Source organism: Galendromus occidentalis, unplaced genomic scaffold, assembly GCF_000255335.2.
Source record: "Galendromus occidentalis unplaced genomic scaffold, Mocc_1.1 scf7180000075740, whole genome shotgun sequence".
Classification (NCBI taxonomy): Eukaryota; Metazoa; Arthropoda; class Arachnida; order Mesostigmata; family Phytoseiidae; genus Galendromus; species Galendromus occidentalis.
This window is the reverse complement of record NW_003803730.1, coordinates 102,265-120,288: the sequence shown is the minus strand read 5'-3', so window position 1 is coordinate 120,288 and position 18,024 is coordinate 102,265. Positions and strand designations below refer to the sequence as shown.

Genomic DNA, 18,024 nt, shown 5'->3' with positions numbered 1-18,024 from the left:
TGCTCTCACCGCTTTTCCTCACACTCACACGGGTGCGCTGGCGCTTTTCCCCCTTCCCCCCGAGCCGCGCGTCGTCCCAACATCCGCCAGCCTGCAGCCTGCTCGTTCCCGACGCCCTTTCCCGCACAACTAGCAGCACCTTCTGGCGGCGGGGGCCACGTCACTTCCCGTTTTCCCCGGCAGCCAGCATTCGTGGCATCGACGACTGTGCGCGGACCCCTCTCTCTGATCCGATGCGGCAGCACGCGGAGCTTCGCGCTCCCTCCGAAGAACAGACGGGATCCCTTTCCCTCCAGCTGCTCCTGAGCTTCCCTCCTCCTCCGATCCGTGAGCATCCTGCTGGTGAACCCGATTCGGCAACGAACTCCTTCTTCCGCTGCCTTCCTGGCAAGCTTGTCCGCCAAGCCAAGTAGCGACTTATAGTCTTTCTCTCCGCTGCGGCACATCCTCGCGCGATCGAAGAAACAACAATGTACAACGAAAACTTCTCAACACGCTCCGATAGAACGGCAGCAGAAACCGAATGCCACCACCTGTGGCAAACCAGTTCAAGGACCACAAATCGGAACGAATCAATTAGATTTCATTCATTTCGAGGGAGGGTCGGATTCCCGGGGATCCCGCATGCCTTTTCCAACAAGTGGATATCCGTCCTCGATCGCGGGGAGCTTATCGCTCCGAAAGATGCCGATTGCGCAGCTCACAAGAACGAGAGAAGCAGATTCGGTGCGCGATGGCGGGACGGGGCCGTGTGTTCTTAAAATATCCAGCCGGAAGGGTACACCGCTCCCCGTCGGCCGCAGATACAAACACATCCCATGACACAGCTAGAGCGAGAGACGGATATAGTCGGTCGTCTAACAAATTACTAACCGCAGCGTGAGATCTTCATTCTTATTTTCCCAAACTCGCATGGACTTCTGCGGCCTGTCGCGGTTGGAGCCGCGACGAGGACGCCCAATCGAATGATCCTCTTTGAATGCGAACCGTATTCGAAGGAATCATACGTATATCCCTCGGTTCAAGCGACTGAAGCTCTTGAATCTCACGGACGATTCAAGGGTTCTCCGACTCCGAGCTCCGGGATGCTACACGAGGGATAAATCGTGGACTTTCGGACTACGGACCGTCGGAATCCTTCCCGACGTCTACTGCCGACTCTGGATGCTGAAGTCGCTCATTTCACGTCGGGAGTTGAGCTCACTTCTTCACACCTAGAGCGTAGAAAGTGACAAGCGCTAAGTACCTGGGAGATGTATAACGGCGAGGACAAGAACAGCAACAAGTGGGGGCCGAACGATCGTGCTTTCGGATTCGGGATATCTGGTCCGAGAGGTGCGGAAGCGGATGGATGTGTCTCGGAACAGGCGAAGAAAAGTTTGAATCACGGAACGGTCCGCACAGAGAGTTTTCGAAAGTTCAATGACAGCATCCTTTGTTTCCTCTTACGGTGGCTCTAGTCCAATATCTTGGCGGAGGTCGACACCTCCCCAACGAAATGCATCCACGAAGACCAGCAGGAAGAAAAAACCCATATCCTCCGATTCGCGGCAGTATTACTGTATCTGCAACGCCCGCGAGACATTCGCGATTACCGAGCTCAGCGCACCTCTGCCTGCCGCTTCCGAACATCAATAGGAGCCTTCGCCATAGAAGCAACGAAGATTTATGACATCATAGGGGAAATCTATCCGCGTCGAGGGATTGCGCCGGAATCGGCTTCATCAGGTAGTGCTGCGTCACGGCGCGGATATTGGAGCAGTTTATTCCACATTTTGTTTGTTTAGGGTTTCAAGTCGACAATGAAGCACGCCGCACATGAACATCATAGACCATCGCGACGAATATTTGAACTGATCGATGACCGACTGCGAGTGGTATGAGGATCGGAATCCCGAAAGAACACGATGCTCTAGGACCCGGCCCTCTCTGCGAAAGCAGACTGTGGGCCGTAGAACCAGGGACCGTGTCCTGCATCTGTGCATATATGCTCTGATTGTCCTTGGAACGCAACAATAGCCGGGGAGCTTCAGCTCCTCTTATCGAAGCCTCTGTCCACCTTTCCGTTAGTGAGTGTCCTCGCGCCTGCTCGCTCGAGCGCGGAGCGCGACGTTTGCAGATTCGTCGTACCGGTCACCTACGGAGCACTGGGAAAAGAGGCGAAATATTCAGTGGTGCATCAAAAATTCAGTAGGCATGTACGCGGGAAAGAGGAGTACGGGAAATGTTTGATCCTTCGAAATTGAGTATCCCTTGTTCCCATCCTCTTCGAACGTAGCTCTGCGAGTTCGATTAGCGGATGAGCTAGAAATATTCCCATGAGCGCAAATCCGAAACTCGTTGTAGCATTATGATGTCTGGAGGTCACCTGCTTAGCTCAGAGCATCGAGATAAGAATTTTGAGCTCTATGCGGCGTATGATACACACCTGATGATGAGTAATGACTCCGATGTAGTCCTCGGTATTTTCGCATTATCGCTCGCCTCCGACAGTATCCTGTAAGTCGAATACTGTGCCCTCGATAAATTTTGCGTGACTGACTCCTCCTCATGATCCGAAGCATCCCGCTCATCCCTCTCCTCGGCAGGTCCCTGCGATAGCTTCGCGCTATATTCCTTCGGCTAAGAATAGCAGTTTCAATGACGGTAGATCCTCCTGCCTCGCCGGCGGGTTGATTATACGCTGGAGGCCACAATGGTTTCCTTTCTCACGTCCGGAGAAATCACGCCTGAGTGTTAGGGGGATCATCTCACTCGGATAATTCATTCGAAGATTCTCATGGGTCCCGGGGCGAAGGGAAATTGAAACGAGATGCATCGACAATGGATCGTTCACCGTTACGCACGGTATCCTAAGCAGATGATGCAGCGAGGCGTCATTGTTCGTTCCCCGAGATGTGATCGGACCAGTTGGCAGCTCAATGGACGGAGACAGGTCTCATAGGATCAGGAGGACGGAAGATCGCGACAGATCTTCGCTGATGCACTCATATACAAGGATAAACGAAATTACGTGATGATGCACGCTTTCTCATGCAGCCAGCAGGTTGCCCGTACCGAAGCGACGAGTGAACGGACCTTGTTTGTCAGATAGCAAACATCACCGGCTTCATTGACCGATTGAAGATTCGACCTCTGGCTCCTCTCCGCACTTTTTCAAAATTTTCTGACGAGTAGATTCCTGATTGACTGACGGCCTGAGTCGAAAGAGTTTTGACTTCCCCAAAGTGCAAGCAGTTCTGACCGCTCAGGCAGCTCTCGTCATGCAAAATGAAGGAATTTCTCATTAAACGGCCTCTCCGCAGGAACTAACCTCGTGAGGAGCCTCCTTCCGGACAATAGCAATGGTAGACCACCAATTCGCTTGGTCCAGGGCGGACCTCGACCCATGCAAGATGAGGTCAGAATTCTTGATCCGATCCTCTTTCTTTTTAGTTTCAGAAGGCTACCTTCTAGAAGAAGACGCGCGTCGTTTCGATTAATCATCTGACTGACTGGGTGGGAGCTATCGGAAAGCACGAGGGAAAGCTTCTCATGTCGACGCCGGCGCCGCAATGCGACAAATCATGAGTTGAGAGCAGCTTTGTCATCAACGCAGGTCTGATTTCCGACGAAAAGCAGCGCTCACGCCCCACAGAGACAATATTACTAAGTGTTCGTGCTAATGCTGTTAGCGAGTTGCTTAATGCAGGTGATTCGCTCGGATAGAGTTGTTGTCATTGTATTTGTTTTTCTTGCTGACATCGTTGCCTTTGACGTCATTGGCTCTGCCCGGCCTGACGTTGCCCCAGTAAGTAACAGAAAGAGCTAAGAGAAGGATAGACTTTTCCCAGCGGGCTGCATAGCGTGAGCTCGAGTCAGGGGTCGTCGGTCCGATGCCTTGCCGCGGGAAATCAGCAACAATTCCGTCCAGGAAACCTGATTCGACGAATAGACTTCAGCCGACCAAACGGGAGCGACCGCGAGCTCGTTGGTCGTTTGTCGGTCGATACTCGTTACTCTCTCTAGCTCTGGACTCCATGGAGTTGTCCGATTCAAATGGCCAGAATCGAGAATCAAGGGTTCAAGCTCCCATCCGCATGTCATCAAAATTCTCAGCAGCGATCGATTCTTCGGACGAGACTTAAGCATCCTCATCGCTCCACGTCCGTCACTCGGACAAACGGCGATTATTCGCTCCAAGGGAAGAGATGCCGCCGGTCAGCGAAGAAATCGACTCGCAGGACGTCCAGATTGAAAAACCTTAGCTCGTTTTTCCTTTGCATTCTTGTCGCTTTCGCTCCTCCCGTATTTTTCTTCTTCGCCGTTTTCTCTCGAGCTCAGTCGAAGTAGTTTGCTCCAGCGGGAGCGTCGACGAAAGCAGCCGTCACGGCGCTCCCAGCGCCGCAACAGGTAAAATCCCCCGAGTCGGGCAGAGAATTGGCATGGTTCCGACCACGTTCAACTAATTTACCGCTACAGCCGCCCAAAACAGCCACATCAGCGCTGAGCAGGGCAAGAAGTGTTTTTATTGCTCCGGGGCCTCGACTGTGAGGGAGGAATATCGAATCTTTCGCTTCGTCCGCCGGATGTGCGCGATAAATTCCCTAAACTGCATCCCGCAGGATCACGATCGACTCTAATTCGTTAGAAGAGTCGCTCTCCCCGCCTACGATGAAGTCCCACGCGGGGATTCAATTAGCGCATTCCGGAAATTCCATGACCGCCTCGTATGCTTCTTCTGCTGCGCTCATCGTTTCAGCATCTGGACAAACTCAAGAGGCCGCAGCGGCGAGGACAACCGACTTCCTCCCTCACTTGCTTGGTAATAATAAGGTTCTCATCAGTTCGGGGATCGAGAATGCGCAAGCGTTGCGACGAACTTTCCTGGGAAGTATCCTGCCCCAAAGGCCTTGAAGCTCGATCATCGTGAGCCAATGCTCCCTCCGAGCATGGGATATAGAAGGATGTGGAAAATGAAAAATATTCACCATGGAAATTCTCGAGCTGGTGCGATTTGACTCGTCCAATCCCCAGGTCAACCACTGCAATTTTATGGGAGGACGAGCTCGAGGCTCGCGAAAATTGAATTGCTCGAGGAGACAAGTTCTCTTATATCGCTCCGTTCCACTGAGCGTGCATTTCCACTCAAGGCGCCGACTCGGGTCCAGAAGCACGGCGGATATCTTAAAGCCGATCCCGGATATCTAGGCTAGACATGCAGCAAGACGTCGGAGAAGACGGGCTCGGGATACTAGTTTCACTCGGATGACCACATAGTTCGAGGGGATCAAATCGTTCGCCCCGACCGAAGCCTCGGAAATTCGGGGAATCCGAGTGCCCGCTGCCTCGCGTGTCACCCTGACCGGACAAGTTCTGGATGGCAAAATGCTTGATCAATCCTTACCATTCGTCGATCATTGAAATATAGTGCTCTGTAATAACACGTCTCCTGAGCTCCGGTAAGCTCCACTGATTTATTCATGGGAGATTTTGTTTCTTGTTTCCTTGTGGCCGCTCTGTGGGGACTCAGTGTGGACTCAGTGTGTCCTCTTACCCCACCACCCTCACGGATCTGGCGGCGGGCTGAAACAGCAATTGGGTCCGGAATCGCTTTCCGATCTTCGTTTTTCGGTTCCGAGTCGATAGCGTTCTCGCTCTGATGTCGGAAGGAATGGAAAGAACGAGACGTGAAGGCTTAATGGAAACCCGGTCCCCTGGCGGCAGCCGTGCGTGAGCGAGGCTGAGTCCTGCGGACACTGCGCATCGAAGGCTACTCGGCTCGATCGCCCTGCTCCTGCGTATTCTCTAAATTATCCGATCGGAGTTCCGTCTGGGTGTCCGTCGCTCGCTCCCGTGGGCTAGTCTGGCTGGAGTCCATTCGATCCGCGTCCTCGCAAAAGCCTCGGGGCCCATTCTCGAAGCTAATCCGATCATCTCCAATCGACAAAGATGCACGGGGCAGCAAGTCCGGAAGGTCTGTGAGAAGCTTTCGCGCATCGAGGACAGCGCACTGACTCCAGAAACGTTCCACTTTGTTGTGTCTGCTCTGGAAGTGTGGCCGGGGCGATTCGCTAAGATCTTGCGCCGGGCATAGAAGACTGACTGATTCTGATTACATATGCCCGAGCTCGACGCGTGTATGCAATTATCGGCATCGAACTGAAGCAGTGCCGCTCCCTTGAGATCAGAGCGCGAGCCTCACTGCAGAAGAGTCTGCACTTTCTCTCCGCTGTTTTGCGATGATGAGGAACTCTTTGTTCGCTCGCCGCGTTTCGAGGATGATCATTGATCACAAGAAGCTAGATATTTCGAGTGTAGCAGTATTCTCAATCGAAGAAAGCCGCCTAGTTTCCCCGGTAATGTCATTTATTCAGCCCCGGGGCGCATGACGGGCGCCGTGAGCTCCTCCAGTATGATTCTTATTCCTTCAGCTTCGAAGGAGGCAGAAAGTGGACGTGAGCCGCCGGGATCAGAGGACTGGCCTGATCGAGAGATGAATGGGGGGATTAAAGACGTGGTACAAATAATGATTTCTCCATTGGCATTCCCACGGCATGTGATTAGCGTAGCACTTTGACGCAGGTGCCATTCACGACGACGACCGGCCAGCGAATGGCGGTGAGGGCGATACGCATGAGGTCGAGGCTGCACGACTTCGGCTACCGGGGCGTCCGGCCTCCTGGACACTTCTTCCGGAGAGACGGAACAGCAAGTACCTTTTATAGACCAATAATTCCGCCAGAAACTTCCACTTCATCCGAATTAAAGTCGAAATTGCTCGTGGGGTTTCACCAACAGTCAAAGTGTTCATCAAAGACTGCCTCGAACTATCTGGGACGGCATCACGCTCTAAATTGACGAATCGACTAACGATTACATTATGCATTCGCTCTCAGATCGGCTGTCACAATCGGGAGAGGCTCTCCAATCGGCCATCGCCCGCCATAGAATACCCTTCAATCGCCGCCGGCGAAACTCCTCCAGCTGTCGGTCGGTGGTCCGGAGCTTTTTGCAAATACCGAAGACGTTACTTTTGTAGAGGACGGAGATGCTTGAGAGACATGTATGTCGAGGTTGCTCGGAAACCCTCCAGCCTTCCGTCAGAGACCCTTAGGGAGCAGCTCCAGTGACGTCCCGCTAACAATATCTTTGCTGTCGACGTACGCAACCCCACCCCCCGACTCCAATCAATTTCGAGAGGAGTCTCCGAGGCTCTCAGGAACTGGATTACGACAGCTCTGGTCTCGGATCGGGTCATGAGGCGAAACTTCTCCTCTCGAAAGCTTTTTTCTAGATGGAAGAAGGGTCTCGGCGTTCTCATCCGTCATATTGTGAATCCGAGGACGCGGGCCCGGCAGAAACGGAATCTGTCCATTGCTGGAAGGGAGGCCTCTGCGCTGAGAATCCTTCGGGGGAGGTACTATACGTACACCGTATCATGGCCACAGGGACGGTCTGTTACAGCCAGGCCGGGCTCCAACGCTCCCGAGAGAGGTTGTCGATCTTCGGATGCGATTCTCCATGAGAGGCGTTCTGGGAATCGAATGAGCCTGTCATTGGACCGTTTTCTCACCCCTGAGCGTTTGCCATTGAGCATTGGCGAGGAGCATATGGAATCCCCTCACGATCGGGAGCCAATGCTCTGACTTCGAAAAATTGGATGAGTGTTGTAGAGGACTTTGCATGGACAGGATGTGATATGTGATTTCTTTCCTGTGGTGTGAGAGTAGTTTCACGACGCGGAATTACGTCGGGAAGCTCCGGCCTCGGAATCGCTCACAAGCAACACATTGTACGGAAGGAAGTTGTGGAATCCCTCAGGACTGAATCTCTCCGACGCTAGCTTCGCTGCTACTCACGAATCGCATGGCTTCTGGCTTATGAGAGATTCTAATGGTCACGGCTTTTACCGTTTGCTGAATCATCTTCTATGACGGTACCCTCGGGGCTATCGGGAAGCGAATCTCCGGGGAAGGGGAGGAAAATCATCAAGTTCCGCCTTGCAGACTAGTTGCTTGAAATTCTACACTTTCACCACTTGGGTATAATTTGTAACTCAAGTCGCAGTCGGAACCATCGCTCCGTAAAGCCTGATCATCGACCCATTAGCTTCTTTCCCATCCTCCCGGATGTCGACGAAATCGAATCGGAAAATCGGCATAGTAACGACAGCTCAATCAATGATTATGATGATGATTCGCGACGAAGAGATTGCTCACTGCGCTCTTTTTTCTCTTTGTTTGCGAATATTGTTCAGCATCACGTTCTCTTCCTATCCATTAGGCCTCAAAGGCGGAAGTGCATTCCTGCGTCCGTTCGAGCTTCGGCCGAAATCATCGTCGGCGTGCAACATCCTGATTCTTCCCGTGAGGAAGTCTTTTAGATGATTCAAGCGTGAGTTACCCCCTTGAACAGAGTGGATCGCCGGCCGACGGATGAGCAGTCTGAGCTCCGGTGACTCGCGCTTTTGCTCGCTCGTGAGCTCCATGGGAGCCGTCACCGCAATCAGATCGTTCGATCAGGAGAATTGCGCCTCTCGAATTTTCTGAAATCTCGGACCAGAGTCATCCAGCAGCGTTGTCGCTGAGCTCCTCCTCCGCATCGGTTCCCCCGAGAAAATCCGGTGCTTTGAGTGATGGATTCGATTTCCCGGAAGAAGTACCGCCACTCTAAGTTTTTCTGCCCGTTCCATGTGCATATCAGCGCGCACGGCGGAACGGTCGAGTCTCGTGGGCTCGAGCTCCCTGAGCATCCAATCGGCAATCCTCGGATACGATCCCCCTCTCTTCGTCGACACTCATGACGCGACCTACCTGACTCACCTGACGAGTCTCATTCCGTGGCTCGAGCTCGATGGGATACATGTCATGGAATAGACACGATTCGCTCTTAGGATTACCGGGACACTCGCACCCCCGGCTGAGCGTGGAGAGTTCTCCGGTGATTCTCAACCGATCTCTTCTCCAGCCCCTCACTCCGCCCCAATAAGTGCTGAGGTCGGTCCCCCGGGACCGATTCCCACGATTCACCTCATCCCCCTCAGAGGAACGCCTGTCCTTCTATTCTGTGTCCTCGAAGACTCTGGTGGTGACTCTTTAGGAAGTGTTTTATCCTCAGAGCATATTTCCCTATCAACAAGATGAATTTTATGTTGAGTCGTCCCATGATCGGAGACGATTACCCAAATCTCACGCGGACGTTCCCACTGGCTGGTATCGTATCGGAAGTCCGAATATCGCGCGGTGTTCTGACCGGGACCGACAGGGAAGGAGGGCGCTGGCTAGGACAGACTCCGTACCTTCTCCCTTTCCCTAAAAGCGCTGAGAAGTGTTCGCTGAGAAGTTGTATGAGGCTCATGTGCGCTGAGAAGCTGCATGAGGAACATATACGCTGTCGGGAAAGTAACACACAAGGGCGACGTACGGGATGATCATGAATTATTAATGGGGCTGTCTCTTGACAATAAATAAGAATCATTCTAGTAAGACTTGCATCTACTTTCGCTAATATGGGAGTGTATCCTCTCTGTCGTGTCATCTTCCAACGAGGTAAATTTTCTTGTCACCGAGGGTATCGTGATGGGGTGGCTTCCTTTTGGGTTTGAAGAGCATCTCCAGCAGATGGCTCGATGAATCTCCGTGAGATCCCATCCAGTGGTCATCGTGAGTATCCCAGGGCTCGGGTTCATGTTGAAACGGTAGCTTGCCTTCAATCATTCTGTGACAGTACAGTCCTTTTTTCAGCGAGTACTTGTCCCACGGGTCGTCGCAGATCACTTTGCAACAAGCATAATGAGGATCTTTGCAGTGCTTGTGAGTCGTACAGGGTCGTCCGCAATTCTTGTGGTAAACTCGAACCTTCGGACAGACGTCGTCGGCTGCACCTCCCTTTATATGAGCTTTGAGGATGTCGTGGAGTTTGGGCTGGAGACTGTCGTGTAATTTGTGTATGTGTTTGATTCCATCATGAAGGACAGACGTGTGGCCATGTAAGCCCTTCTTGATGTTCTTAATGAAGTACAGCGAAGGTTCCGTTTCAGATTTCCCCTCTTCCAACAGCACCTGATCTTCGGACACGGTGGTCTCTTCGTCGACTACCGTCGGAACCAGTAGACCCAAGCCAGCTGGACTGTGCGGTATGACCTCGTTGACGTTAGGAATCTCATCTGGAATTATTCGAGCTAATTAGAGCTGTGGAATCCTTCGGGCTAGACGAAAGGGACGCATGCCAGCTTGATGGGTTAAGAGCGTGTTCGTGAGTTAGTCTCTGCCTCTCTCTTTCGTCTAGAGTCTCACACCATTGATCCTCGGGGAGAGTGGGTCTCAGACGTATGCGGTCTTGAGACCTTAAGCTATCTCCCCAGCGATCAGCCGTAGAAACAATACCCGTTGCCATACCCGTCGACCTAATTTGGGAGGAGAATAAGTTTTCTGAGAAGATTCATCATCCAGAATGAAATCCAACCAGCACACTAGCCGGAATACGAGTATAGCGTCATACCGAGTTGAGCGCCCAAACGGAGCCAATCTGAAACATCGAATACGGAAGGATCAGAAAAAAAAACCCGGTCCATCGCCTACGTCAATATTGATCAGTTCTAAGAAGAGCGTTCGCTGCGATCAAATTTCATACCCCGTGCCCACGGACGTTCAGCACAGGAAGTTCGTATCAGACATGAGCCTACCAGGGATGTTTCGGGACGAGCTTGTTAGAACACACGACCCCTTAGCAAATGATTTGGATAAGGAATTTCGCTCCGCCGGACTTGTCTGAATCCATAAACATGAGGATACGTCCCATATATTCTTCTCGGCTCACTACCGGGTCGATGTCTGCCGGTTTCTTGTTCTCCGCCGCGACTTTCCGATACCATGAATGAGTTGACTCCCATAAGTGGGTATCGCGAAGCGGTGGATGCTAAGTCGGATGTCTCTGCCGGGGGCTCATTCCAGAAATCCCGAATTAAATCCCATATGATGGGAAGATGCCCTCTCACGCGCCGACGGCGGATGAGTCATCAATGAAAAGGTCCGCCCTGAAGGCATTCGCAGTAGAGCTATACGCTGACCTATTTCGGAAACGGAAGAATATCTTTTCTGTTTGTTTTTGCTGACTGTTCCGGTGAGGGATTCGCTCTGGCCACGATTCCGCGTCTTCTGTACGAATACCACTAGTGCCGAAAAATCGGGAGGCTTCCGAGCTGAGTTCGCGCATGGATTAGGGCTGATGTCTTCACTGCCGACATGCGAGATCATCCAGGATCGGACGAAATATATTCCCTCGGACATTGGCCGTGGGAGATGAGTGTCTCTCGGTGCCATTGTTCGGGGAATTTATTTTCCGTTCTCAGGTTAGAAAGTCTGATTGCTTGCAAGCAGTGCACATGGGATTAGTCGGTTTTCGGCGGAGTGAACTCTTCATCGAACTAACCTGTTACGCTGGGTCTTTTCTCGCTTTTGATGCAGAGTCTCGCAACTCTGGCGACTGTCGTCACACTGCTCGGTACACAGCAGGATCTTCTCCAACGGTTCGGACCCGGGAAAGCGTACATTCCGCAGCATTCACTTCCAGCGCACTCGGAAGACGACTCGCACTGATGGAGATAGTTGAAAGGAAATGGACACATCTTGTACATTCCAAGACCGAGATCAAAGTTACTCAGGGCCGTCGTCACTTGTTGGGTTAAACTGGAGTTTCCACCGCTCGCCTGACGGGGTCCGCCAAGCATAGCGGTTCCGTTCCCACTCTTTGGGCCTTGGAGCGTTTTTGTGGCTGCACTCAGAAACTCTGCTTCTTTAGTCGTTCCATTGCGTACTTCGCATGTCACACAATGAAGCACTAAGACCGCAACATACAGCTCCCATAACATTTTGGACTCGCTGTGGAAAACCGGCGCCAGCTGACGGAAAGTACATCTTTGCTCTTAAATAGACGCGAACGCGGAGAGGAGAAAGTGAAAGCGCTCCTGTCAACCGGATCTGCACGCTGCCGGCCGTTCCATAGACCGGCTAGCTGGCGAAGTGACTCGGTGCCTTCTGCTTCCCCTGCTTGCGTGAATCAATGAACTTAACGGGGTTCGAGCCGTGGCTCCCACTCTGCGGAGATCCGGGTTTGCGTAACTCCGGGATCGCGGTCGAAGAACATATGAGCGTATCCCCTCCGTAAGCGACAGTTTTGCGCGTTCCCCCCGCTGGACGACGGACAGCCCAGACGGAAATTTCGCATCGCTAATCGGCGGTGATGCATGCGGTGGCGGGGACGCAGCGCCCCCTTAATGGGAACCTCTCATTCGGAGGAATCCTTGTTCGGGCATGCCTCCCGTGGTTTCCGCTCAGGAGAAAGTATCACTTTGTACCGGTCGTCACGGGAAATCATCTTTCGCTTACCTAATGAACCGCTGCTCGAGCGAATTACGGCGGAAGCTCCTTCGGCCAGATAGAATCGCTCTTGTCGTCGTTCAGTTCCGGCGCGGGGCCAGAATTTCGTTCGGGCCGAAAGTCCCGCCGGGGATCGCGAATCTAGCTCTCGTTAGATCGCCACTTCGCCATTGGGTCGATGCGTGACACGAGGCTCGCGGCTCATTAGAAGAGCCAGAGTTTCGCGGACAGAACAAAATCTGGGAGCACTGTTACACCTGAGATTGTAGTCATCGAAACGATCGGAATTCCGTCTGACGTCTGTTGGAGCAGGAGATCCCCATCGGATGCGCGTCTTGGCTCCGCCAACGTTCGGGTACGATAGTAACAATTGTAGTACCTACATATAACTGAAAGTTTCAATGTGTTGATGGAGGAGAAGCGCGTCAGGTAACCATTCAGCTCTATCGTCTCGGCTCGAAATCAAGCTCAGCGCTCTCGAGAATGAGGGTCCTCTAAAAATTGAAAACACGTGATGATGACGTCGCGGGTATTTATGCAGCCGAGAAAGTTCCCTGCTCCCAAGACCATTTACAGCCGGGACTCAAATCCAGAAAACTGATCGTAAGAGGACCGTGAGTTTCTTCGTTCGTTCGCCTCGCTCCTAACAGAGGGGAACTTGATGATTTGCTGGTGCTGGAGTTTCCTCCAACCCAAGTCCCGTAGGTGCCATTTCCCCATCGAATCGGGGAGTTTTCGTGGGATTCATGCGGGCTGAATCTCATTGCGAGTCTGCTGTGCGCTTTCATAAAATTCGATTTGATTCCATTGAAGGAATTGCATATTTTCCACATGAGGAAAACGGCATATAACTCAAGCCCGGGGAGGGCAGAATGAGCATAATTTTGGAGGGGGAAGATTCCACGTGTTCCAGATCAGCGACAGTGTTGTCGCGTGTGCTCGAGCGGACTAATAATCCGTGTCAGAGAAGAATTCGGAAGCTCGAAGCTACTTCCGCAAACGCAGTACGTCCACTCTCCCCACCTTCACCGTCAAGTCGCAGAGATCCAGCCGCGTATCCAACGAAAGTCTTCGAGGCGAATCGCCCTGGAGGCCGATCCTTGGGGGAAGCCAAGGATCGGTCAGTTCCACTTCGTCAGTTCCAAGCGGTAGTTTCTCCCTGGGCTGCCACGGCCCTGATCAACGACAGATGGCAATTTTTCAACTTCCCTGGACTTCTCGTCAATCTGTACTAATCGTAGCGTATTGCGGGTTGATCGTGTTCATCCTTCTCATGGTGACGCGATCCTCCGGAGAGTCCGACGGAGTTTAGAGAAACGGATAGTCCCACCCCTTCAGTGATGTCCCTCTTATGTCCTCTTACACGGATTTCTTCCATATTTATCCGAGGCTGGGTGCAGAATTCTTCCTTTCAGGCGCCATCATCGTCATGGTGGAAATGTTCGGAAGGTGATTTTGGAAATCACTGGCAGTCGAGGATCGGGAGCGGACTGTGTTACGAAAGTGCAAGCGTGACCACGCGTTGAGGAAGTTGAAAAAATATTCGGCCTGTAACGCCCAGCATCCCCCTGCGTCCATCAGGTCTCCTTCCCATATTCCGGGGGACGATTATTCAGATGTCCGTTCCTCTTCCTCGGACTCCAGACGCGGCGAGGCTGGATGTTCACGGCTCTTGTCGCATCAAACCGAAGAGTGCAGGCGCTTCGATGGGTGTATTTACCTATATGCTCGTCTCTGTGTATTTTGATGAGAATCCATCCGCAGGAGGGAGTACCACCGTTGTAGCACAATGATATGAAGCTCATCGCTGTCCTATAGGAAGAGAGCGGGTGAAGCTCATCGACCAGGGCGACTTCTCCTCCCTGCATATTGAACATATTCAGGATCGTTCTCCCCGTGATGGATTCCCACTGCGAAGATTTATAGCACGAAGATTGCGCACACCCGCTTCGATCCTGTGGAATGGGAGAATCATCCGAGACAAGCCTACCCTCAGGAGAGGCTTGACGGTCGGATTTCGAGAAGTCGCACATTGGACCGCCCGGTGCCAGTGAGACTGAGTGTACGGATCATTGTCATCATCGTCATCACACATCCGCGGTGATAGACTCCATCTTTGTGAGGTTTTTGCCCCCTTTGTATCTCCACGGGCTTCCTTCCGGAGCAACATACGTTCTGTCGAAAGTTGTGTTCGGCATTCGTATTTCCGATCGGTCAACATCGTTCTCCTGTGTAGCCCGCGCGAGCATTCTCCCGTCTGCACGAAGCGCTCTGCCGATAAGAGTACACAGTATACAGTGGAGCTGTCAGCCGTCCATCCTCTTTTTCTGAAACATTGAGCGGATCCCGGGGACCTCCCCGACAGTTTACTCTTGCGAAGGTTCTCCCGTGCTCTCGTGTCTCGCCGAAGGATCTAAGCTCCCGAAAGTCAACCACCCTCGCTCCGAGTCGAGAGATTCTCATCCGGACCGGACTGCAAGGTGAGGGGGCTCATGGAATCAAACCAGAGTTCATCGCCGAAAGCTTTCAAGACCTAGGAAGCAGGTCCTCGAGATCGCTTCCCTGCCGGATACCTGTCACGTCCCTCTCAGCAATCTATATTCCAACTCATGAGCACCGCATCCGCGCAACTGCGAATGTCAACAGTGATGCTCATTCAATAGTCGCCTCAGCGTTTAATATTTCCAAACAGATCCTTTTTGGAGGGTTCGAGCCTTCCGGGTTGTTTGACAAAGATCCTCGAAGCTCATCGCCGACAATGGCGATCCGCGATGCTCATCTCGGATTTCAGGTCTACCCGTTTCGGAATTTCGAGTTTGAGTCTCGCTTCTCTCTGAATTCTAGGTGATATATCCGGCATTGTCGGATCGAGCATCACGATGGAGGCACTTGGCGGTCCCGTTACCAGGGGGAAGAGGAGACGCCTCGAAGGATCCGGTGAGTGGATCTCGATTCTTGTGCGGAAAGCAATGGCGAAACAGCCATAGCGAGGCTGCCTAACGAAACTTTTTTTCCAGGGCACTCTGCAGCTGGACCTTCGGGGGGACCGTCTTCCCATAAAATCGCCTTCAAGCTCCAACTGACGGAGGATGAAGCAGCTCGTGAGTTCTAGAATTTCTATGCGTCTTGCAGATCCTCCTGGTGGCATGACGCGTTCAATCCCGCCAGAACCAAACCGATAATATTGAACGATGCAATTCCAGCCGAATGGATTGGGGACGTACTCCGGTCGAATCAGCTGATAGTCGCGAAAATCTTCGAATATCTTGGGGTTTATGGCCTGAGCAGAGCGGCAAGAGTGTGCCGTTTTTGGAGGAGGTGCGCCCAGCAAGCTGCGCGGAACCGTCAGATGATCAAACATTTCAACGTGGTACGTGTTCAAGACATGTTTAGGCTCATATGCCTCCGATTCAGAAGAATCGATGTCCGTCCGCTGATAGAGCGGCGGTTCTCTCATTGGAGTCATCAGCCCAAGAACTTTCAATTCTCGTTCGACTAACTCGCGTCCCGACTTGCAGATAAATCTGGATGTCGGAGGTTTGGACAGAAAGCTCTTCGGCCGAGAGTTGGTCAGAGTACGTAATGGATCTTCATGACGCAATCTCGATTCGTCCTCCTCAGGACTCTTCCCAATCGAGTTCTTCTATTATGTTTCCCAAAGTTCTGGCTGTTCGTCCTTCTCACTTCCCATCTCGTCCGTACAGAGCCTACGCGAATGCTACGCCGCTCCGAGCCTCGTCATGATCTTCACAACGAAACATATGGCAGACGAAGGCTCGAAGTATTTCGATGATTTTACCGGATCCAGAGAGGAATTCAGCCGGAACGTCAGAAAACTACAGAGAACTGGGAAACTTGCCTACAACTCAGCCCGTGAGCCAAAATTCCTTCTAGATTCCCCTCGTCCGATCCATAAATTCCGCATGATCGAGTGCTGCTGCAGCAGCATGAACTCGGTCGCGCGAATGTCACCGTGTCGCGCAAAATTAACCGATATTTATTTTTCACAGTATCGAATTATCTATCCACCAAGCTGCCACCCGGATCGCTGCTCCAGCTCTGTTCCGGTTGGGGTTTAACGGTGACCGATGCGGTCGATGGTCCCATCGAACACGAAGATTGCGAAGGTTTCGCCGCGATCTGTATCTCACAATTCCCAAATGTCAAAATCCGCACTTTCTCTGTGAGAGAGCCTTGCCGCCCCAGCGAGGGAAGAGTCCGTCCCAGCGCGTGTCAACTCATTCACGCAGCTGGTCAGTCGCTCAGGAGCATGAAGCACTCGTGCTACCATCACGATCGAAGCATCTACTCGAAATGAGAATATGCATGAGCGCTTGAGACCGATCTGGCCGTGGGTGACACGTTTTTTTTCCAGCTCTGGGAGATGTCAAGGACGCCAAAGCTGTGATCGCATTCTCGAAGGAAGCACCCGAGCCCATTTCCAATGCGATGCATTTGATGGATGCATTAGTCAAAGATTATCCGAAACTTGCTATTGCCGGGGCTACTCTGCTCAGCCATGGAGTCTACGAACCTTACTCGGTAGGGAAATCTCGCGAACTTCGTCGCTCTACGCGGAAACACTCTGCCCCTAGTCTCGTCGAGAGGGTGGCGAAGGAGTCGGCCTCATTGGAATTTCTACTCGATCCACAGACACAGCAAGACTCCTCCTGGCCGGGAAGGAGCAAGCCAGATCAGAGTCCGCACGCTGAAGTGGGACTCTGTGGGATCGTCATCGAAGGGGATGTTAAGGCAGCGAGCATTGTCCTCGGCCACGACTGCAGGGGTTCTGAGGCTGTCAAAGAGAAGATGTCGGAGCTCAAATCGTTCCCAGTCATCCACGGGCGTACCGTGGGTTTCATGTTCTCTTGTTGTGGCCGTGGCCAATGCTTTCATTTGGTGAGTCTCTTGGGTTCTGGGTCGGAATCCCGACTGAGCGAAGTAATTTCCGTCGCGAGCTCTGATGCGACCATCCGAGGGATGACAGAATGCTCAAAGTCCCGTCTTCGACGCGATGGAAGAAGCGATCTGATCAGCTTGGACACCTTCGTTTCAGGGCGTGAACGTCGAGGGTAGTGTCTTCGGTGAACTCTTCCCCGGAGTCCCTCTGATGGGAGTGTTCGGGAGCGGAGAATTCGGAGTGGATACTTTCAGCGACGTACCTCCCGCCGATTTCCGATTTTCCTACACTTCGGTGATCATGTTGATAACCTTCAATCCTCCTCCAGAAGACGGGCAGGCGAACTAGGCAGTGAATAAATACATAAATCTGAAAGCAGCGGGGCGTTTTCGATTTCACGCGGACAGACACTGTGCAGAAACGACAGGGGACTTCCGCTATATTAGACATCTTTATTTACAGAGGCGTCTGAATGTAATGTACACTTCACCAAGATGCGTTCAATAAGAGTGTTCCCGAGCACGACACACTAATTCTATTGCACACAACCAGGCTCTCTCTCGGGTCGCATTGAACGAGGGAGCTCAGCTAAAATCATGATCGTCGAATGATGACGATGATGAGAACATTCTCCCAATTTTGCACTCTCGGGCCCCTCATCATCGATCGTCCGATGATTTCGACGTCATTCCGAAAATTGATCCATGTTTCGAATCAAGCTCAAATACCGCTCGTACTCTGCCGACATGCTCATTCTTTAGGTTT

At 52.3% G+C, this 18,024-nt stretch overlaps 2 protein-coding genes across 2 annotated transcripts; one reads left to right on the top strand and one right to left on the bottom strand.

The window, feature by feature from the left end:
- Window positions 1–9,515: 9,515 nt before the first annotated feature.
- LOC114828473 (uncharacterized) lies at window positions 9,516–11,859 on the bottom strand. Its single transcript, XM_029112760.1, has 2 exons — window positions 11,413–11,859; window positions 9,516–10,147 (listed from the first exon to the last, which is right to left on the bottom strand). Exons 1-2 carry the CDS (start codon window positions 11,849–11,851, stop codon window positions 9,516–9,518), a joined length of 1,071 nt encoding a protein of 356 aa, XP_028968593.1. The 5' UTR covers window positions 11,852–11,859.
- A 2,618-nt stretch (window positions 11,860–14,477) lies between these two features.
- Window positions 14,478–17,630, top strand: LOC100906331 (F-box only protein 22). Its single transcript, XM_003737995.1, has 10 exons — window positions 14,478–14,839; window positions 15,204–15,296; window positions 15,377–15,460; window positions 15,563–15,729; window positions 15,878–15,934; window positions 16,064–16,232; window positions 16,370–16,612; window positions 16,735–16,901; window positions 17,013–17,258; window positions 17,416–17,630. The coding sequence occupies exons 2-10, from the start codon at window positions 15,239–15,241 to the stop codon at window positions 17,605–17,607; spliced, it is 1,383 nt and encodes a 460-aa protein (XP_003738043.1). The 5' UTR covers window positions 14,478–14,839; window positions 15,204–15,238; the 3' UTR covers window positions 17,608–17,630.
- Window positions 17,631–18,024: the final 394 nt, after the last annotated feature.